The sequence below is a fragment of the Penicillium solitum genome, assembly GCF_028829755.1.
Source record: "Penicillium solitum strain IBT 25940 chromosome Unknown utg000001l_segment0_segment0, whole genome shotgun sequence".
NCBI lineage: Eukaryota > Fungi > Ascomycota > Eurotiomycetes > Eurotiales > Aspergillaceae > Penicillium > Penicillium solitum.
Window position 1 is genome coordinate 4,972,375 of NW_027072121.1, and position 22,301 is coordinate 4,994,675.

Consider the following 22,301-nt stretch of genomic DNA (forward strand, 5'->3'; position numbering starts at 1 on the left):
TGATCTATAAGCCATGACCCACTCCGGCAATATGGATTTAAAAATATGTACTCCGTAGATTCGATAACGAATCCGCAATATAAGAGTTCTGCTGCCCCTCGACCATGGTATTTGCTTCCAAGCTCACCTAGACTGATACCATCATCAGTAGTCGTTCTTTTTTGTTCCAGGAATATACGCCTCCGTCATGGAAACTCCCTCGTCCGGCACAGTAACCCCGGTCGATCTGGAAAATGGCGAGGACCAGATTCGCAAACGACTGACAGTCACCTTCCGCGATCTGAATGTTCAAGTCACTGCACCGGATGCTGCTTTGGGAAGCACTCTATGGTCAGAGGTCGACCCGCGACAGGTTGGGGCCCTACTGAAGCGCGGCGACCGTCCAAAAAGGGTAGGCATAGTTGAACATCAACACGCAGCTATCATATACTAACTTACCTTCTAGACCATCCTCAAAGATGTTGCAGGTCAGGTGAAGCCCGGAGAAATGGTAGACTCTCATGACTCAAGAACAAGAGTGTTGTAACTAACCAATATAGCTTCTTGTGCTGGGACGTCCAGGCTCCGGATGCACTTCCCTCCTTCGAGTCCTCTCGAATGATCGAGATAGCTTCGATGAAGTCACCGGCAAAACAAACTACGGAAGCATGGATCACAAGGCTGCCAAAAGTTTCCGTCAGCAGATCATGTTCAACAATGAAGGCATGCAATTATAGCTTGGGATCTATTGAGCTCAATGCTAACTATGATATCAGATGACGTTCACTTCCCAACCCTGACAGTCAACCGTACAATGAAATTTGCTCTTCGAAACAAGGTTCCCAACGAGCGACCAGACCACCTAAGAAACCGCAAGGACTTCGTCCAGAACCACCGTGATGAGATCCTGGATTCACTTGGAATCGGACACACGAAGAAGAACTTGGTAGGAAACGAGTACATCCGAGGCGTGTCAGGAGGTGAACGCAAGCGCGTTTCTCTTGCTGAGGTCCTGGCCGGACAAAGTCCAGTCCAAATGTGGGACAATCCCACTCGGGGCTTGGACTCGAAATCAGCGGTGGAATTTGCTCGAATGCTCCGTCGTGAAGCTGACCGAAATGACAAGACAATTATTACAACCACTTACCAAGCCGGTAACGGTATTTATGACCAGTTCGACAAGGTCCTTGTTCTCGCTGAAGGTCGTGTCACTTACTATGGCCCTCGTCGTATTGCAAGGAAATACTTTGAAGACCTTGGATTCATCTGCCCCAAGGGTGCCAATGTCGCAGACTTTCTTACTTCAGTCACTGTCCTTACCGAACGCACAATACAACCCGGTTGGGAAGAAAAGGTGCCCAATACACCCGAGGAGTTTGAAAACTGCTACAAAAACAGCACCATCTGTAAAGACCAAATGGACTCTATCGTGGACCCTGAGAAGCTGAGCTACGAAGCTGAAGACCTTAAGCTGGCAGTTTCCAGCGAAAAGCGCAAACAACATATTCCTCGGAATAACAGTGTTTATACAGCGAATCTCTGGGATCAGATTGCCGCTTGTGCTCTCCGCCAGTTCCAGGTTATCTGGGGTGATAAGTTATCGCTATTTGTGAAGGTTGTGTCGGCTTTAATTCAGGCTCTAGTCTGTGGAAGTTTGTTCTATGACTTGCCAGAGGTAACCAAGAAGCCCTCCACCCGAGACGATGTAAGAAGACCAAGCTAACAGTTGAAACTACAAGGATTCGAGCTCAATCTTCTTACGCCCTGGTGTTTGCTTTTTCCCGGTTTTATATTTCCTCCTTGAAAGTCTGTCTGAAACAACTGCATCTTTTATGGGCCGGCCAATTCTTTCTCGTCAGAAGCGATTCGGATTTTACCGACCTACAGCCTTTGCCATCGCCAATGCCATCACTGATATCCCAGTTGTAATGTTCCAGGTGACCTCCTTCTCAATCATCCTTTACTTCATGGCTGCTCTCCAGATGAACGCAGGAAAGTTCTTCACTTTTTGGATCATCATTATTGCGCAGACATTGTGTTTTGTGCAACTATTCCGAGCTGTTGGCGCCGTGTGCAAACAGTTTGGAAATGCATCCAAAATATCCGGCTTGCTGTCAACCGTCTTCTTTGTCTATGGAGGTGCGTATTCGAACATAGCCATTTATTATGAAGAATTCCAAACTGACAAATAGCAGGATATCTTATCCCGTTCCACAAGATGCATGTGTGGTTCCGCTGGATCTTCTACCTCAACCCGGGAGCATATGCCTTCGAAGCACTCATGGCCAATGAATTTGTCGGACGAAAATTTACATGCATAGAACCCGACTATATTCCATACGGCGCCGGATACTCCGACTCAGTGTCTGCCCACCGTGGATGTTCAGTCCTTGGAAGCGACGATAAAGGCATTATTGATGGGGCAAAATACATTGAAGAGCAATATAGCTATTCAGTCCATCACATCTGGAGAAGTTTTGGTATCATCATTGGATTTTGGATTTTCTTCATCTGCCTGACCTCTTTCGGTCTTGAACTCCGGAACAGCCAAAGTGGATCATCTGTCTTGCTTTACAAGCGCGGCAGCGAGAAGACTCGTGGGAAGGAAGAAGGTGAGAAGTCACAGTCTCCAAAGCAGGCAGACGCCGCCGCACTTTTGGGCTCGGTCAAGCAATCGACCTTTACATGGAAAGAGCTTGACTACCATGTACCTTTCCACGGTGAGAAGAAACAGCTTCTGAACAAGGTATTTGGATTTGTCCAACCCGGAAACCTGGTTGCCCTCATGGGAGCTTCTGGAGCCGGAAAAACAACATTGTTGGATGTGCTTGCTCAGCGCAAGGATAGCGGAGAAATCCATGGATCAGTCTTGATTGATGGCCGCCCGGTTGGAATCAGTTTTCAGAGAACTACTGGTTACTGTGAACAGATGGATGTGCATCTTGAGACAGCCACGGTCAAGGAAGCATTGGACTTTTCGGCGGTTCTTCGTCAGCCATCGACGGTTCCACATGAAGAAAAGCTTGCCTACGTCGAACATATCATTGATCTCTTAGAGTTACGTGACATCAGCGAAGCACTTATCGGAGGTATGTTTGCTTGGTTTCGATCCCACTGGACAGCGATACTAATAACTCACAGTGCCTGGAGCTGGACTTAGTATTGAACAGCGCAAACGCGTGACCCTGGGCGTTGAACTTGTTGCTAAACCTACTTTGTTGTTTTTGGATGAGCCTACTTCCGGTCTTGATGGACAAAGTGCGTTCAATATTGTGCGTTTCCTTCGCAAACTGGTTGATGGTGGCCAAGCTGTTTTGGTAAGTTCTCAAAGAATTACAATATACTAGCGTCGTACTAACTTTGTTAGTGTACAATTCATCAACCATCTGCGGTGCTATTCGACGCATTTGATGGCCTTCTCTTGCTAGCCAAGGGCGGAAAAATGACATATTTCGGAGAAAGTGAGTCTTTACTATTCGGGCAATTGGTCAAGATTAACCACTAATAATTGGTTTGTGATTACAGCTGGCAAGGACTCGACCAAAATCTTGGACTACTTCACTCGCAACGGAGCGCCATGTCCTCCAGATGCCAACCCTGCAGAGCACATCATTGATGTTGTTCAAGGAGGTGGTACTACAGCCCAAAAGGATTGGGTTGAAATCTGGAGTCAATCAGAAGAGCGCAAGCAAGCACTCTCCCAGCTTGATGCACTCAACAAATCCAGCAAAGATGATTCCGACTATGTTGAAGATACCGCGGACTATGCGACCTCGCACTGGTTCCAATTCAAGACGGTTTCTAAACGTCTCAGCATTCATATCTGGCGCTCACCAGTACGTTGTTACAACGAGATACAAAGCCAATTTACAAAAGCTGACATTCGCCTAGGACTATATGTGGAACAAGATCATTCTCCATATCTTCGCGGCACTTTTCAGTGGATTCACCTTCTGGAAGATCGGAAACGGCACTTTCGACCTTCAGTTGAGACTCTTTGCGATTTTCAACTTTATCTTCGTCGCCCCCGGCTGTATCAATCAGATGCAGCCGTTCTTCTTGCATAGTCGTGATATATTTGAGACCCGAGAGAAAAAGGTGAGTACTCGAATGGAATTCTACTGGCAAGGAAATATCGCTAAAACTGATTTCTATATAGTCCAAAACCTATCACTGGAGCGCCTTCATTGGAGCGCAAACTCTGACGGAGATTCCATACCTTATCATTTGTGCCACACTTTACTTTGCATGCTGGTACTTCACAGCAGGGCTCCCGATTGAGGCCAGTGTTTCCGGGCATGTCTATCTTCAGATGATTTGTAAGTTACACCAAGCCTTAAAGGCTGATCCAAGTATCTAACATAAAGACAGTCTATGAGCTTCTATACACCTCCATTGGCCAGGCAATTGCAGCATACGCACCGAACGAATATTTCGCGGCTGTGATGAACCCCGTCTTGATCGGTGCCGGCCTGATCAGTTTCTGTGGCGTGGTGGTTCCATACTCCCTCATGCAGCCATTCTGGCGATACTGGATTTACTACCTGGACCCCTTCAACTACTTGGTTGGTGGCCTGTTTGGCGAAGTGATCTGGGATGTCAAGGTCGAGTGTGCACCATCGGAATTTGTGCAGTTCGCCGCACCGTCTGGTCAGACCTGCGGCCAATACATGGCCGATTTCCTCGCCACGCAGACTGGGTACCTAGCTGATGGGAACTCGACTGGGACATGTTCATTCTGTCCGTACTCTGAGGGTTCTGATTACGCGAAAACGTTCAATCTTCAAGAGAAATACTATTCGTGGAGAGATGTGAGTATCCCTTTGTTGATTTGGTCCAGGCTGCGATGCTAATTGTTTATTTTTAGACGGGTATCACTGCCCTATTCTGCATCTCATCATACGCGTTGGTGTTCTTGATGATGAAGCTCAGGAGCAAGAAGACGAAGAGTGCCCGTTCTGAATGAGCGATCGTGACAATCCGACCGCAAGGCCTTGCTTAAGCTAACATTGGCATCATTCATACATACATTTCCAACAACATGGCCCATTTCGTCTGCTTCTCTAAAGCATCCCCTTCGGCATCTATTATTCTTGTTTCAGCGGCCATAGACACTGTGTTTCTCCAAGATCTCATTAGATAGTTCTCTCTTTTATTGTTATTTGCTCTCTTTTATAGCCTCCTATCCAGTCTATTAATTATATTATTTTCCGTTTCCTTCTACCTGGGTGGTAATTTCTACTAAACTCTTGGCTATGTAGTAATTCAATAGTTCAACGTGACACAGGGATGTGATCTTACCAATTGAGTTTCTGCTCTTCCGTTTTTGGACATGAGCCGAGCCGTTGCGGTTGGGCCGGACTCCGAGGTCCCCCCGAGGTTTACAGTCCACCCTTGATCACAGAGAGATCGACAAACACGTGCATGTAGAAAGACTAGATCTGAAAATATAAAATGACCCGAGCAACCCTTGATTCTACTCTTCATCAACGCCCCTAGACTCTTTGAATATGCGGTTCGACATTCTTGCCCTCTTCCCTCTGGCCGCTAGCGCGGTCAACATCATCTCCTCCAACGATGATGGCTGGGCGGAAGCAAACATTCGCGCTCTATTCGATTCTCTAGGAGCGGCAGATCATTCAGTTGTGGTATCTGCGCCCGCCGAGAACCAGAGTGGAAAGGGTATGTTGTGCCTTCCCCTGTATCCATGGATATTCCGCTCTTTTACTAACGCGCGTCACTACAGGGTCAAAGGAAGAAGAGCCGACTGTCTTGGATGAGCCATGCGAGTTCAACAGTTGCCCATCTGGCAGCCCCGCGGTGGGATTCAATGCCTCACAGGTCAGTATTGTGCCCGGTGTTACCAGAACGGCAGACTGATGGTATAAATAGCCCCGCCTAGGTTATGTCAATAGCTACCCGGTGACATCCATTCAATACGGCATCAATACGAGCGGTCCGAAATTCTTCAACGGCGCCCCAGATTTGGCCGTGACAGGTCCCAATGTCGGCAATAACATTGGCCTCACAGTTTTCATCTCCGGAACCGTGGGCGCTGCCACATACGCTGCGAAGAACGATATCCCTGCTATCGCCTTCTCAGGTGCTAGTGGATCCTCCACTTCTTGGGATAGCTCGCGGCCCCATTACAGTGAGGTCTATGCGGATTTGGCAACCAACTTGACGAACCAGGTGGTTGCTGCTGGCAAACCATACCTACCAAAGGATATCTGGCTGAACGTCAACTTTGGAAAGGTTTCCGACGAATGCGCAAGTCCGGCCGATTTCTCGTTCGTCCTTTCCCGCATCCACACCGCAGTTCCACTAGTTAGTGGGGATGATGTGACCACGTGTGGGGACGAGGCGAGATTACCAACCGAACTGAAAGTATCGCTAGCGTCCGGATGCTATGCAAGTGTCTCAGTTGGGGTTGCAGACTCGAAGAGGGATGCCTCTGCTGACATACAGGGGGTTGTTTTGAAGAAGCTGGGCAATTTATTGACTTGTCTACCTTGATTGGTGTAGAAGACGCGAATGCCAAGGACGGTGCAGATCATGTTCCTGATTATCACCACACGTGTTCTATTTGGGCATGCTATGTTGCATGATCGAATATATTAACAATCCCTGCCAGGGGTGCATATAAGAGCCACTACTGTATATTAAAACCTAGACTAGCTTTAATTGAGCATAGATAAAGGATTGACAAGCAGAAAAAATCCCTCAGCTTACAAGGAGCTCATTTAGCATCGGAGAAACACAACGAAAGGGCGAATCACCGGAGTTGTCGATCGCACGAGTAAAAAGCAATCTAATCTATAATCAGAGTTCCGCACCGAACTCTCCTATCATCCACTATACTTCATCGGGACTGAAGACCGTTTCCACCGGACTTAGATTGGCCAAAGGAAGCGGGTCTAACGACAATGTTCCCAAGGTAGCCAAGTTAGCCATGTCGACCGAGTCTGATGATTACTACTCCCTATGTTGGATTCCGTACTCCGTACATCTACACAAAATATAAATATCCAGAAGAAATCCCGTTTGTCAATAGACCAAGGTCACTACAACATACACCCGATTTCCATTCCAACATGATTCCTCAACTAATTGCTGCGCTGACTGCTCTCACGGTGCTGCCTGTGACGGCTAACCCGGTTGAGCTGTCGCGCCGAGGAACAGTTGGTCACAGCGACCTTGTCGGACTTCCCCAAACGGTTCCAGCCGGTGCTACTGGCGACCGCTATCTGGCCTACCAGCCCAAGCTAAAGGTTGTCAATGGCTGCGTGCCCTTCCCAGCCGTAGATGTCAGCGGGAACACGAAGTGAGTGGGAGAACTAACTGTCTTTGTTAAGGATCCATATCTAATACTTCTGTGATGTAGTGCCGGTCTCAAGCCGTCAGGAAGTTCCAATGGTGGATGCAGTTCAAGCACCGGACAAATATACGGTAAGTTTCTTTAGAAGTTAGCCATCGTATAGGCCCGGAACATATTGACTAAAGGCCTTCCTTTGCAATCCACAGTGAGAAGCGGTACTTCCGGAGGCAAGAATGCCTTGATGTATTCTTGGTATTTCCCCAAGGATGAGCCCTCGACTGACCTTGGACATCGCCACGATTGGGAGGGGGTTATTATCTGGCTTTCCGATGCCACAAGTACCGATGCCTCGAACATCGTGGCCGTTTGTCCGTCCGCACATGGTGGCTGGGATTGCAGTACCGATGGCTTCACACTTGACGGCACCTCATCTCTGATCAAGTATGAGTCCGTCTGGCCTGTGAATCATTCTTGCGGCTTAACAACTGCCGTCGGCGGCACACAGCCGTTGGTTGCCTGGGAGTCAATGTCAAGTAAGTTGCCCAGCTATATTCCCAAGGTCTGGGAGCTAGCAAGCTAACCTGGAACGTTTAGCCGTCGAGCAAAATGCTTTGGATACAACCGACTTTGGATCAGGAAATGTTCCTTTCAACGAGGGCAATTTTGCGAACAACCTCGCAAAGGCAACCTACTGAGCTCATGGTCAGAGATATCACCCACTAGACCCAATGGGACCAAGAGTGAGCCGTTTGATCGGCTTGCTGTCGCATGCTTAGCATATATTATCTTATTTAGTTAATGCGATCAGACTACTATAATACGCTTATGAGTGTTTGAAATTAATACATACATCTTCGCGCAATACACTACTAAATTCCTTCCTCCATCTGGCCTGTGGTGCGTTGTCGGAGCTCGACAACATGTATATCATGCCGCGTGTCATCTGGATATCTCTGATGATGTACCCTTGGCCTCACTAGCTCCCACAGGCCCTGTATAAATGCGGTAGTTTTGTTGCTCTAACCTGTGTAGGATGTCTTAGTGCACGAGAGGATAGCACTAGACAGGATAACATAGCCTCGATGGCGGCGATTAACCAAATCAACTTTCTTAGATTACTGTCTCGGGCACAATCGACTGCGCCCAACCAACCTCGTCCGACTGATATCATGGCAAATTTTAAAAGGACAGCCAAGAGTAGAGCAACTACCGTTGCCAATGCTGCAGCCTGGTCCAAGTCACTAATGCTAGCAGAAGATGTTGGAATCGGAAGTCCAACATGAATTCCCCAAGGGATTTTAGGAACGCGCGGGTATCCCCTTTCATTCCAAAAATTGAGGATATAGAACCATGAAGAAAGGGAGAGCAAAGTCATTACTGCCCGCGGGTCTGAAATTATTGACACTTGTCTTGGAGTAAACCAACGAAACTTTCTAGCAGTCCATGAATGCCGACACAAGACCAAGAAACACATTCTGAGCGCAAGAAGTCCCATGAGCCCAGCATTATAGCCTAGGGCCAGAACATTTGGTATGCTCCACTCGTTCTCGATGGAGTACCCAGGAAAGTGAATTACGACCCAACTATGCCAATAGACAACCATCCAGACAGATAAGCGTAGCGAAGCTCTGGACTTTTGATTGTACTCAGGCATTTTTGGATGGGATGATAATAAAGCAAGAGCCGATACACAAAAGGCGAACTGCGCAATACACGCGGCAGCATCGTCTTCGGGTCTCCACGCTTCGGATGCGAAGCTACCATGTTGTACGACGCATACCCAGCAGGAAATCAGAGCATACAAAACTGCAGCCCAAGTATTCAAATCCATCTCACGCGGTATTTCAGCCTCCGCAGTGTCAGTCTGATAGGCCCGAAATTTAATCCGATTGCGAAACTCGATGAGGTAGTGAGCAAAATCTGCCTCATTCATCGCGAACCAACAGCAAGTGTTTGCTAGACTCTCCGTCACTTCAATGAATTCTTGCCTAGGGATACCAGGCTAGTCTGCAAATATGCTAAACCGGATGAACCTCAGGTCTTTTGCTTCTTCCCTGAAAAACACGGGAAAAGAATCGAGAACCAAATCTGCGCAATCGGCCTGAAAGAAGAGACAGTTCGACTCGTTTTTAGTTCTACGAAAGAATTGTCGATCTCTGCGGCGAACCTGTAAAAGCCACGCGCGCAATATTGAAAGGTGAGCCGACGATTCCTTTGCATCAGTCAAGGTGTCTTGTATGATCTCTTTCAGCAATCTTGATATGCATTCCATTTTATCGTTTTCCAGGTCATCATCCTCGCCCAGGTTGTTCCGGCAGGGGAGTTCTCTCTTGATAGAGTGGTCCTCTCTTGGTAGAGGAGGGAGTTGTATTGGAGAAAAGAGATGAGGTCCCAGAACTATTGGCTAGTTATCCAGCGTTGTGGCCTAATCAGCGAGGCAACCATCCCGATCGCGACTGCCTGAGTATATATGTAGGAACGCATCTCAACAAGAGAATCACTAAGAAAGGCACCTAAAAGCCCAAGAAGCAAGTGACGTGGCTGTGGTAAACCTACGCAGTATCTAGTTAATTTTGAAGGGAACAATCGACTGCCGTAGACCATGACTAGAACAAACGACCTAGTGATATACGATAAATCATATATACATGTATGAATATATGCAGGCCACATTTTAACCAAAAGCCATGTAAGATGCCTCACAAGGCTGACATCGATATAAATCGTCACACTTCATCAATAAAACTCATTTCCCGCTCATACTTTGAATCCATCGTCCAGCGACGGTTTCCCATGAGACTTATGCCAAATTAATTCAAGCAGCAGTTGAAACACACTGAGAATACCACGGGTTCGATGAAGAACAGGTTGCTGGTGACGCACAGGCAGTTGGTCCTGTCCAACTAGTTCCTCCACACTGTCCGTAGAGGGTTTGGGTTGCTCTGCCCCCACCAGCCGCAGCGGTGGAGGGGGTGGTGGAAGGGGTGGTGGGAGGGGTGGCGGTAGTGATCTTCCTGATATTACTGGTTTTACTGGTAATAGCGGTAGGGCTAGTAGCTCTTGTGGTAGTCACCAATGTCGTGGTGGCAGCCTTGGAAGTTGAGGTTGTAGCAGTGCTGCCGGTAGCAGCACCTGTTCCTGTCCCTGTCACCGGTGTACCCGAAGCGGTGCTTGCCGAAGTAGTTTGCGTGATTGAGACAGCACCACTGTAAAGAGTTGGTCCCGGAACAATCTGACAAAATGACATTAGCAAGGGAGTGGACCCGGGCGAGATGTCAGCGAATCCTGACGACTAATCACTTACATAGGTTGACAGAGATGTGTAGATGTTCACGAGAATACCAGGATCTGTTGGACTGTACAGATCTGTACCCAACACACCTACTGGTTGCTTTGATCCGGTGCCGGTGATTTGAAGGTTGAAGCATTGGGGATAATTCTGGGCTCCACCTTCAGTGCCTGCACTGTGGAGTGCGATCCTTGATAGCAAAGCAAGATTAGCCAAATTCTCTCGTGGAATCAGAGAGATTTACATACAGTTCATGTCTCAAGACATAGTGCCCGGGTGCGATGTCGGGAGGAATTTCGACCATCCATCCCGAATTCTGGGCTACGAGTTGATCATCGCCCCAAGTGCCGGGAACAGTTTTGTCGTCAACTAGTCCCACACCGTCAATCTTGAAGAACTTGAGGGTGGTTTTGTCCACAGTTTCACAACCAGTCGAGCCACAACTAGCGAGGTAATCAATGACCGGCCCATGATGCGAGTCTGGCCAGTCAGTCCACTGAAGAAAGACTCGGTCACCGGCAGCGACTACCGCGTGCCCTTTGGCATTAGTGGCATTAAGATGACAGATAATATCTGAGGTCGTGTATGCATCTAGTTTTAAAATGTTAGCAAAGAAATTGTGTTCGGTCAAAAAAGAATACAATGACATAACATACCCGGGGCAATGAAGCCATTGCCAGTGTTTGGGGTACCCCAGGCCACTACGGTTGGAGGTGATTCCGTATACGGATAGCTGTTTATGTCCCATCCATTAAAGGAGACACCGTTAATAATGATGTTGGTGATGTGACCATGGGCCGCAGCAAGAGACGCAAACAGAGCGGGGCCGAGGAGGCTATACATTGCGATTGTATTTGAAGAAGCAGATTGAATAAGCTTGAATCTCAAAGAAATAGATATGTTGAGTGCGAAGTAGGTAGCAAAAGTCAGACTCTGTCTGTGTCTGCCCTTTGTGTTGGAACTGCGCAACGGCCATACTTATAGTTATCGGGAGGAGTATTACGGGATTTCATGTGTTCCGCTTTCCCGGTTGATATCCCAAAACTGTCTCGGATTGAGAATTGTAATTACAAGGGATGAAACCAATTAGAAACATTATACGCGAAGCTAGCAGAGCTGAAATACTCATTTTGCACGGAGACCAACAAGCCACGGGATAATTCTGTAGGAAGTCACAACGCCACCAGGGGAGGTCGCGCTGATTTCGTGTCATGATAGCTTAAGATCTAAATACATCAAGCAGAAAGCAATCATGGAAATTAACGAGGGGTCAGGCGTATGGAGCTATGATGCAAACCTGACACACTAGCCTATCTGGAGTGTCAGTAGGCGCCCTTAGCCCCGTTTGGGAATTGCGCCGTTGAAAGAAGACAGGGTATTGTTATTCAAGCCCTGTTACTCCGATATGTATTCAAATCCTTCAAATTTTATCTAATATTTCGTAGTGTCAAAAATGGGTAAAAAAGAAAAAAGATCATGGATGCGAGATAACAGCAACGTAATAATATCTCACTGGTCATGAATTAAGCGCCAAGTTGGAGACCACGACCACGACCGACAGTAAGACAATGAGTTCATGAATACGTGAAAGTCTCGTGCGTTGTCGCATGCATCCACGCTGAAATTAAGAAATAGTGTTTATGAGCTGCACATTTCTACCAGGTGGGGTTCCAATCAACACACTTGAGGCAAGCTCTTTTCACTTGGGCGAGCTCAGCAGATATTCAGCATAAATATAAGCTTTTGGCGTGTGCTATATGATTGTTCGCAGACTGCGGTGCTCAAGTTGTAGGCCCCGGTGCAGGTAGCTGATTTGATGGTTTTAATTAGACTTTAGTGTCGTGTCACGCACTATATATATCGGAGCCTAGACTATCTGGGCGAAATGCTCAGATATAGTAGTATTTTTGGCCTAATTCGTAACTCGCCAGCCCAGGGGCAGGTTGTGAGATTTAGATCTCGTCGACAGAACTCGTGTTTTCCGGCATAATGAACCACCTAACCTAAAGGGTCTGGAAATAGCACAAGCCGAGACCATTGTAAGTGTTATTCGTTATTCGTGCGATAATGTGCAATCCATACACGCAGAATGCAATTTTGATAAGAATATTGGAAACAGCGTAACAAATAAACCGGCAAAAGCAATGCCAACGCAACTATCTTGCGTATCTAGTAGACATAGCGGAAATTCATGTTCTCCCGGTCCGTCTTGTCCTCGAATGCATGAATGAGGGTTGGATCAGCGGCACTGAGACCTGCCTCAGCCAACAGCTTATCCTTCTTGGCGTTCTCGCGCTTGAGATGGAAGCGGAGGTAGACAACGGCGGAAACCATACAGGCATAGCAAGCCAGATGGACACTCCAGGCAATGTGGTATCGTGGGGCATCCGTATCAAGGAACACTTGAGGACCTTTTATTTGTTAGTTGGGGACTGGAATTCTCCATGAAGAACGCAAGGTACTTACCAATTGCGTTACCAGCAGCCCATGACACGAAAGTTGCAGCCACCACGGTGGACTTCTTTGTTTGACCAGCAATATTTCGCGACACCATAGATAAGGTGAGGGTTTGGGCCGACCAGAATGACAGAGTGATGTAGTAACTGATAAGAAGGCCAACCTTGGTGGGCAAAGTGGTGTTTTCCACCGTCATAAGGACAATAGTTCCGATGAAAGACCTGCGAACTGTTAGTCTGACCTCGCTGAAAATTGAGTAAGGAAAGATACGTACGGAATGATGAAGCACAACATCACAATCGTGTTCTGTTTGAACTTATTCACCAGCCATGCGGACGACAACAGAACAACGATAATATAAGCACCCAGCACCATAGCAAGCAGCTGAGTTTGCAATACGGTAAAGTCGAAGCTGGAGACAATGATACCAAAGAATGCGCCTAGACCGCTGGTAGGGAGAGTGGTAAACATTTGAACAGCACAATAACACCACATCTGCGGGTCGCGGAAAGCCTCCCACATTTGGTATGCATGGAACTTTCTGTTCTGAATACCTGTCTGGTTGGAACGCAGACGTTCTACCATAAGGCGTTTGTCTTCCTCGGTGAAACACTTTGCACGCATAGGCGAGTCAGGCATATACCAAATGACGAAGACTCCCCAAAGAACGGAGATACATCCATATGTCAGGAAGAGTGCTTGCCAAGACTTGAGCACCTTGTCCGCTCCGATGAGGGTGAAACAGTATGCCAATAGGCCACCGACAATCTGCTGTGCACCGTTCATCATGTACCTATTTCACCATTAGATCAACGTAAACTCGCTGTCAGACAAGTATCCACATACCAGTATGTCACAGTGGCCGCTTGTTCCTCTCGCTTGTACCACATTGAGGAAAGAGTCACGAAAATGGGCTGACAGCAAGCCTCAAAGATACCCAGGAGGGTACGAACAACGACTAAGCCAGTGAAGTTCTTACAGGCCGCATGGAGTGCCAGGATCATACCCCATAGGACGATGTTGATGCCCAAGTATTTGCCGAGTGGGACTCTTTGGATGATCCAGTTGGTAGGATATTCGACGATGAGAACGGCGATGTAAATACATGTAGTCAGCCAGGAGTACTATTTATAGGAATAAATTTAGTATGTCGATGGAGTTGATAGGGGAGAAAGCTCAACATGGATTGCATACCTTTTGCCCATCATTGAGATTCGCATCATCCTTAATTCCCATAATAGCTGAGAATGACATAGTTCCCTTGTCCAGAGCCTGCAGGAAATATGTGCAAATCATGACAACAAGCACACGGCGATCAATTAGGCCTTTCAGCCGTTTGTTGGTAGCTTCGTCGATTTCCACCTGACTGTGGGCGGCATATGCTTGAATCTCCTTATCCACACGGGTGATATCCATGTTATCCTTGGCGAGGTCATCGGGTCCTGAAAGAACCTTTTCTACATGCGAGATGTCTTGCTTGTTCTCGTACTCCCCCATGTCAATTTTCGGTTGCTCCTTATGCGCTACCTCGATTCCCTCAACAGGGGCTGTCTCAATCCCCTGCTGGGGGTCGTGTTTGCTGTCGGCCATGGCGAAATGAAAACAGTAAGTGCAAGAATGCAGTTCACCGGGGGACACAGGTGACAGGAAATCAAGATATTCCCCCGGACTTATAATGCCCCACGTTCTTCCTGTCAGGGCCGTGCATGATCCCAAATAGGAGTCACCCTAACCACATGTAAGATTATTAACCGGCTGAAAGAGTCATGTGGGGTTCCAATAACTTGGTCGATAGTATTAACCGGAAGTCAAATTGAGCCAAATCGACTTAAACCAAGTCAAGAAGTCACCTCCGTCTCCTTTGTTTCCCCGGCTTTCTTGGCGAAGGAGGAGACAGCACGCTAGTCTCTCCCCACGCTGGGGAATCCGGGGATCTGCTACCCCGATGGCCGAAAATTAGCCCGCTAATTGTGGTGGGTCTTAATAAATACACTTTCAAAGTATTTTGGTGGTTTGGAACTCGGTGTTCTCTCACCCGAATAACGCTGGGCCCCCGCGGGGATGCTTTGTGGCGTCTGACTCGGGAGCTCATTAGTGGAAGAACTTATACCAAGACTTGGGAGCTTCGGACCTACTGGGACAACATATTATTTTCTTTCCCGGACAAAAAGTTGTGGAAATATTATTCGTCCAAAACACAACATCCAGTCTCTCAGCATCACACAATGTCGTCCCCTAAGCCCACGGGCCCCGAAATTCACAGCGCCGTCAACCTGTTAATTGACAATTTGGTCAACATCAAAGACGAGACTGGAAGATTTCTGCTACCACTTCCTGATGGGCGAATCATTGATACGAAGTCATGGCAGGGCTGGGAATGGACCCACGGCATTGGACTGTACGGCGTGTGGAAGTACTACGAGCTGACAGGCGACGAGAGATTGTTGAAGATCATTGAAGATTGGTTTGCTGCACGATTTGCTGAGGGTGGCACCACCAAGAATATCAACACCATGGCCGTCTTTTTGACTCTCGCATACGTTTATGAGAAGACCGGCAACGTCATCTACCTGCCGTGGCTTGACGCATGGGCTGAATGGGCGATGCACGAGCTCCCCCGCACCCGCTATGGTGGCATGCAGCATATGACTTATATCACAGAGAACTACCAGCAACTCTGGGATGATACTTTGATGATGACTGTTATGCCATTGGCGAAGATCGGAAAGCTTCTGAACCGACCCCAATATATCGAAGAGGCGAAAAAGCAATTCCTTACACACATCAAATATCTTTTCGACACAAAGACTGGTCTCTGGTTCCACGGCTGGACATTTGAAGATGGCGGACACAACTTTGCAGATGCACGCTGGGCTCGTGGCAACAGCTGGGTCACAATTGTCATTCCCGAGATCATCGAGTTGCTTGACCTCCAGCCAAATGACCCTATTCGTCTTCACCTGATCGATACTCTTGAGGCGCAGTGCGAGGCCCTGCAGCGTCTCCAGTCGTCATCCGGCGCGTGGCACACTCTCCTTGACCACCCTGACTCGTATTTGGAAGCCTCTGCGACCGCTGGATTTGCCTACGGTATTCTCAAGGCCGTTAGGAAACGTTACATCGGTGCCCAGTACCGTCCCGTTGCTGAAAAGGCAATCGCCGCGGTTATCGGATACGTGGATGAGAAAGGAGAATTGCAGAATACCAGCTTTGGTACGGGGATGGGTGACTGCCTTGACTTTTACAAGGAGATTCCGTTGACCTCGATGCCTTATGGCCAGGCTATGGCTATTATGGCTTTGGGCGAAGCATTGCGTGATCTGTTGTGAGGAATGCACGTTTTAATGACTGAAATGGCAATGGAATGTGGCATGACCCGAATCATAGAGCTTTACATAGGCATGTTCCCCGCATGAGCGGGACTTGCTAGATAATAGAATGAAATACACAAATCATGAAATGTGACTCTTCGTTTGATCACTCCACTGGCCAGCGGCCCTGAACTTTCTTTCCCAACCCAGCCCTCTCCACTACCTCTTTGCTTCTTCTTTGTGCTTCCTGCACAATTTCCTCCTCGTCCATCGTCAGGAGCTCTCCATTCTTGACAACAACCTTCCCGTTGACCACAACAACATCGACATCTCGCCCAGTTGCAGTATAAACAACTGCACTGACTGGATTTAACCAAGGCTGGTTGTGGATCCCTCGAACATCGATAGCCACAAAGTCAGCCTTCTTGCCAATTTCCAGGCTGCCGATCTGGTTATCCAAGCCCAGCGCTTTGGCCCCATTGATTGTAGCCATCTCCAGCACGCTTTCGGCTGGAACTGCCGTGGGATCCTGCGAGATACCCTTGTGAATAATGGCGGCGAGTTTCATCTCCTGCAAGAGATCACATGTGTTGTTACAAGGGGCGCCATCGGTACCCAGGCCAATATTGATTCCTGCATTTTGGAGATCTGGCACTCTGCAAATTCCGGACGCAAGCTAGATATCATCAGATCATTAAGTCCTGTGTATATATAAATCGATCTAGTGATGCAACTTACCTTCGCATTAGATGTTGGACAGTGTGCGACATGCGTCCCCGAAGAAGAAAGAAGTCTTCATGATATCATTAGCATCCGTTGGGTCAAATCAGATATATTCGACATCTCACTCAATATCCGAGTCATCCAGATGAACCATATGAACAAGGACCGTGGAGTCACTCAGCAAACCAACTGATTTGCAATATGACATCGGGGTGTGCGAGACCGAAGCGAAAAAATCGCGATCGGCCTTAACCTCAGCGCAATGCATGGTAATGGGTATACCCTTCTCTTTAGAAATGGCGGTCATTTCCTTATAAAGCGTGTCCGATACCCTACTTTATCATTAGCAAGTGACCCGCAATGGGAGTCTTGTCTCCTACCCTCCGGGAGTCCTGGCACCGAACCAGACTCTGATTCTATCATCGGCCGCACCATTCCACTTCTCCCACATCTTCACAGTCCCAAGCAATGAGGTTTCACGGTTCTCAACAAGACCAGGATGCATGGCCCAAGCGTCGTCTTTGGCGTATTTTGCAATGTCCATCACGATCTTGCCTAGACAGCCACGGATGCCACTCTCTTCAACAGCACGACATAGCCCATCAAACCCATATCGATCCGCAAACTACATTCATGGTCAGTATGTCGTAGTCAACAATATCCTCAGGCTACATTACCATGCTCTCCAAAAAACAGGTGGTCCCCGATTTAAGCATCTCTCCGATACTCAGTCGTGCTGCGGCGTACCCGTCCTCCGCTGTAAAGTTACCCTGGAGAACCCAAATCCTCTCGCATAGCCATGACACCAGCTCGAGATCATCGGCCGTACCTCGTAGTAATGTCTGTGCTGTGTGCATGTGGGTCGAGATTAATCCTGGGATGACAATCCGACCGGAGAGATCATACTCTTCATCGGCTGCATACTTTTCCTTGAGGATATCTGTCTTGCCAATATCCACAATAACCTCTCCGACTACGTGAATTGCTCCGTCCGTAATTATACGGCGTGAAGTATCCACGGTCACCACAGTGGCATGAGTGTACAGCATAGCGAAACGTCTGATGGGTTTGAAAACAAATGCGAGTTTGTTTCAAAGAGGTTCCCGGTCGAAATTGCCAAAATTAATCCATTTTAGCCCAGAATATCCCCTAGGCATTTATATCGTCAAATTCGATACCCCCCGCAAAACCAACGCAGTCGGAGTCTGCCGATGTACGAAAAGATCCGCGTTCAGGGGCGTGATAAGATAACACATGAATCTCCGAATTGACACATTTCTGATCACATGGGGAGAACTCCGAGATTGTCGAGTATAGTGGAAAATATGGTGGTACATGTTACAGTGTTAGTCTTTGAAGCGAGGTATTCCAATTTTGCTTGTGTCAGTATTCAAATAAACTAGACACTAAACTAGAAACTAGAAGCTCTTCTTCAGCCACTGAGTCTGCGAATTGCAGTACCCAAGTAGACCAGCAAGGCCCCATTCTACACCCATGCCACTCTGCTTGTGGCCACCAAAGGGTGCATTCGGCGCCACATCAAAGTGACTGTTTACCCACACAACACCGGACTGAAGTTGATCTGCCATCCGAGTTGCGCGTTCGAAATCCTTACTCCAGACAGAAGCGCCCAATCCAGTCTCCAAAGCATTCGCACGTTCAAGGACATCGTCCTCGTCAGACCATTTCAGGACGGGCAGGATGGGAGCAAACGGCTCTTCCTGTACCACGCGCGATGTCTCGGGGGGATTGTCGATGATAGTGGGGTGAATGTAGTACCCAGAAGAGCTCTCGATCGATCCTCCAAGCGCAGCTTTCAGGTTTTCAGTACCAATGCTGCTGAACAGGTCTTTGGCTTTCTCATATTGCATTTGATTTTGAACAGGTCCAAAGAAGGTATCTGCCTCGGTGCCATCGCCAACCTTCAGGGTCTTGACAAATGCGACTAATTTTTCCAAGAACTCATCGTAAATCTTCTCGTGGACATAAAGTCGCTTGATCATCATGCAGATCTGTGAGCTGCAGAGATAAGAAAGGGTTCCAATCTTGGGGATAATAGCATCGATATCAACGTCGTCGCAGACAATCGCCGGGTCATTGCCACCCAGTTCCAGTGTAACGCGCTTGAGAGTCGCAGCACATGCGGCCATAACCCGCTTTCCAGTGGCGATCGACCCAGTAAAGCTGATCTTCTCAATTCCAGGATGAGCAGTGAACAACGGGCCGAGGGACTCCTCGCCGCTCAGACATTGGACCACGCCAGGAGGGAAAAACTTGGCGGCAAGCTCAACCAGCTTCAAGTCGCAATAAGGTGTGAAGGGGGAGGGCTTCACAATAATGGTGTTTCCGGTGTATAGGGCAGGGGCGATTTTGCCAACAGCCAACAGGACGGGGAAGTTCCAGGGGACAATAGCGCCCACCACGCCGATGGGTGTGTGGCGTTGAACAATCTTCCGATCTTCGGTTTCCTCGATGATATTGTCGGTAATCTCAATGGCCGTGATGCCACGAATCCATACACCTGCCAAACCCACCTCCACAGATGATTGACTCAATGGCTTTCCTTGTTCCATTGTGAGGGTCTTCGCGAATCCGTCAGCATTAGCGTCAATGGCATCGGCCCAGGCATGGAGAGCTTTACGACGCTCTTCAAAGGAGGTCTTGGCCCAGCCCTTGAAGGCATCTTTAGCCGCGTTTACAGCCTTGTCAAGATCCTCCTGGGTCGAAACCGGTACGGGTGGATTAGGCTGAGCGTTGGCAGGGTTGATCCCATGCCGGCTTTCCGTTGTCGTGGTCAATTGATTATTGATCACATTTCGGAATATCTATTTCAGCAAAGATCAGTCGTGGCATCAATCTCGTACATCTTTTAGAGAAACCTACAGTAAAATCCAATGTTTGGGCGTCGGTAGTCATTTTGAGCAGCTTCAACTTTCAATACTCAGGGATTGGGGTTAGAGGTGCGGAAAACAGCGGTTTTAAATAGTCTCTCGCACAATCTGGGCTGGTGCGATTAGCCACGTATTTTCGCGGGTCGTGGATGTATCCAAAAGTTGCAATTGGTCCAAACGCCCTCAAAATAGCCTGTCAAGGTCAAGCCTATTGCGTCCGTATGCAGACCTCACTGCATCTATTTGCCCTATTGTTCTCTCGAAATGGCATTTCATTGGACGATCCCTGTATTGCATTTCCCTTTCTGGTCGTGACATGTTGATCTTGTCTCAAACGTTGTGTCTTGGCAGTGTGCGGGGTACTGGGATCCCTCAGTTTCCTCACGAAACTCCAATAGATGAACAACCCTAAAAAGCAGTTGGCGTGAGCCTGCGACGTCCTATAGGTTACGGGATACGAGCGCGGTACTAAGCCCCTTCACGTCTTAGTCGTCCATCAGATAAGTCCACGGTGAGATCAGTTAATAGACACATCTCACCATCCAGGGTTCTAGAGTGGTCTTCAAGCCTCTCTGACATTGATGAGATAATGATGAAAAGTCGTCATGTGCTTGTTAAGTACATAGTGACAGAGTACTGAACCTTGGGAGGTAAGCAACTCCGCACATCCTTGTATCAGGGCCACCTGATGTATATAGAGGAGTATATCGGTATGCCAGCCTTGAATTCCGCATGGTCCCCCTATATCAATATCAGTGGTATTTATTGCAGCAATTCTTGTAGCTTAACCTGCGCAGATAACGAATATGTTGGTGAAATATGAATCCACACCGCATTTAGGATATTTCCCCTATCGGGTGGGTCTTTCCTATTTTAGCCGCCCGGCTTCCTACCTGGTAATATATGGGCGCTTAACCAGGCTCATTGGTCATAACCACTAAATTATCCATGGATGTATTTAACTTAGGAAGACATCTTATGTAAAGTATCTCTTCGATCTCTGCGGACATGATGTTCTAGTTGGTGTTGAATACATAGTCTTCCTAGATCATGGTCTGTTACCCACCGAACAACAAAGGGATAATCGAGGATTTTAGACAAGATCATGCCCAGGCACAATGACGGTGTTCTTCTTTTCAGATTAATTCAACAGCTATACCTATACTGGTATGTACATAGTTAACACATGTTGCCCATGTTCGTCGGTGGGTACATCACCGTCACACGGCTCCATCAATGACGACATTCTCCATATATAATCTCCTTGCATGTAAATTTCTGAAATAGGGCCGATGCCCTAGCCCTGACCCAGCGACAAGTATTTAAGAGCACTCAGGGGAATTCTAATTGAACATATCCAAACACCCTGGAGTCATAGGAATTCACCACAATCTTTTTTCAACCTTTTTGACCTACCTTCACTCAGTTCAAGCGGGTATAGAGGAATCCATTCATTCCTCTCCCCATTGAGCTTTGTGTCTTAACAGATAGCGACCGCTGTTACTAAAACAAAAACCAGACCATCCTTATACACAGAACCTCACTCGCTGCCGCTGAATGAACAATATTCCCAGACACGAGTGGCTGATACAAACACATAGGCAGCTCCCGCCGCCACCCATCGCCCCCCACTCGGGGGGAATGCTCCGACTGGTCCAGGTAACTATCGACCCCCTGAAATATGCGCATGCCTTTGCTACCCCCTTCCCCAAACACACAACGTCTCTATGATGATTGACCTTCCCTTTCTGCAAAGAATTTGTTGAATCTGTGTCATCTACATTGTTTCTTATTGGTCTCTGAGTTACTGAAATTGTTATTTCTATGATTTCTAATTTGTCATACCACATTTCCATGATTTATGGCTAATTGATCGTTTTGATTAGATGCATCTATCCACATGGAATAACCTGGGATATATGTAAGGACAGTTGTTGGTATATCTAGTTTAGGTCTTTCGGATCAATTAAATTTTTACATTGTGTTTACCACTATTTACGTGCTTTTCATTTTGACACACCATGAATAGAGGGGCTACATTGGTACTTAAATATTCAGCGCTCTCTACCTGTGACTGTTTCTCGAAAGAACTTGGGTAACTCGCGGTCGGTCCTGTTAGGTAACATCCAGGATATCGTCGAAGTTGGGGGGTGTGCAGCATAAGTCTAGTATAGCCCGCATATCTTCTAACATGAATAATTGTGACCAGTTAGCAACGTGTACCGGCCAATGTTATAAGAACATGGATGCTGTCAGCGAACTAAAAGTTAAAGACCAGAGACCACCTACAATATGTGAAGCTATGTTTAGGCAGATCAGATGGGATTAGATAT

The 22,301-nt window shown here is 47.6% G+C and overlaps 8 protein-coding genes across 8 annotated transcripts; 4 read left to right on the forward strand and 4 right to left on the reverse strand.

The window, feature by feature from the left end:
• Positions 1 to 187: 187 nt before the first annotated feature.
• Positions 188 to 5,102, forward strand: N7455_001864 (putative ABC multidrug transporter; the record flags this gene model as incomplete). Its single annotated transcript, XM_065604178.1, has 13 exons — positions 188 to 391; positions 446 to 490; positions 540 to 702; positions 756 to 1,684; positions 1,719 to 2,118; positions 2,175 to 3,068; positions 3,121 to 3,296; positions 3,347 to 3,440; positions 3,505 to 3,815; positions 3,871 to 4,077; positions 4,139 to 4,298; positions 4,351 to 4,790; positions 4,847 to 5,102. 13 exons carry the CDS (start codon positions 188 to 190, stop codon positions 4,943 to 4,945), a joined length of 4,122 nt encoding a protein of 1,373 aa, XP_065462669.1. The 3' UTR covers positions 4,946 to 5,102.
• Positions 5,103 to 5,489: 387 nt separating this feature from the next.
• Positions 5,490 to 6,495, forward strand: N7455_001865 (5'/3'-nucleotidase SurE; the record flags this gene model as incomplete). The annotated part of the gene is made up of 3 exons (XM_040951019.2): positions 5,490 to 5,661; positions 5,726 to 5,820; positions 5,872 to 6,495. The coding sequence occupies 3 exons, from the start codon at positions 5,490 to 5,492 to the stop codon at positions 6,493 to 6,495; spliced, it is 891 nt and encodes a 296-aa protein (XP_040818006.2).
• Positions 6,496 to 7,073: 578 nt separating this feature from the next.
• N7455_001866 (NPP1 family protein) lies at positions 7,074 to 7,992 on the forward strand (the record flags this gene model as incomplete). The annotated part of the gene is made up of 4 exons (XM_065604179.1): positions 7,074 to 7,303; positions 7,364 to 7,428; positions 7,504 to 7,830; positions 7,892 to 7,992. The coding sequence occupies 4 exons, from the start codon at positions 7,074 to 7,076 to the stop codon at positions 7,990 to 7,992; spliced, it is 723 nt and encodes a 240-aa protein (XP_065462670.1).
• A 2,120-nt stretch (positions 7,993 to 10,112) lies between these two features.
• On the reverse strand, positions 10,113 to 11,429 carry N7455_001867 (putative endo-1,4-beta-glucanase; the record flags this gene model as incomplete). The annotated part of the gene is made up of 4 exons (XM_040951846.2): positions 10,113 to 10,529; positions 10,602 to 10,776; positions 10,835 to 11,177; positions 11,243 to 11,429. 4 exons carry the CDS (start codon positions 11,427 to 11,429, stop codon positions 10,113 to 10,115), a joined length of 1,122 nt encoding a protein of 373 aa, XP_040818416.2.
• A 1,326-nt stretch (positions 11,430 to 12,755) lies between these two features.
• N7455_001868 (uncharacterized protein) lies at positions 12,756 to 14,633 on the reverse strand (the record flags this gene model as incomplete). Its single annotated transcript, XM_040951329.2, has 5 exons — positions 12,756 to 12,997; positions 13,053 to 13,264; positions 13,318 to 13,836; positions 13,890 to 14,167; positions 14,238 to 14,633. 5 exons carry the CDS (start codon positions 14,631 to 14,633, stop codon positions 12,756 to 12,758), a joined length of 1,647 nt encoding a protein of 548 aa, XP_040818322.2.
• Positions 14,634 to 15,268: 635 nt separating this feature from the next.
• Positions 15,269 to 16,372, forward strand: N7455_001869 (glycoside hydrolase family 88/105 protein; the record flags this gene model as incomplete). Its single annotated transcript, XM_040952006.2, has 1 exon — positions 15,269 to 16,372. One exon carries the CDS (start codon positions 15,269 to 15,271, stop codon positions 16,370 to 16,372), a length of 1,104 nt encoding a protein of 367 aa, XP_040818317.1.
• Positions 16,373 to 16,520: 148 nt separating this feature from the next.
• On the reverse strand, positions 16,521 to 18,126 carry N7455_001870 (amidohydrolase; the record flags this gene model as incomplete). The annotated part of the gene is made up of 5 exons (XM_040950910.2): positions 16,521 to 17,030; positions 17,093 to 17,147; positions 17,203 to 17,409; positions 17,458 to 17,702; positions 17,755 to 18,126. 5 exons carry the CDS (start codon positions 18,124 to 18,126, stop codon positions 16,521 to 16,523), a joined length of 1,389 nt encoding a protein of 462 aa, XP_040818266.2.
• A 369-nt stretch (positions 18,127 to 18,495) lies between these two features.
• On the reverse strand, positions 18,496 to 19,993 carry N7455_001871 (aldehyde dehydrogenase family protein; the record flags this gene model as incomplete). The annotated part of the gene is made up of 2 exons (XM_040951384.2): positions 18,496 to 19,902; positions 19,961 to 19,993. 2 exons carry the CDS (start codon positions 19,991 to 19,993, stop codon positions 18,496 to 18,498), a joined length of 1,440 nt encoding a protein of 479 aa, XP_040818149.2.
• Between the last annotated feature and the right edge of the window lie 2,308 nt (positions 19,994 to 22,301).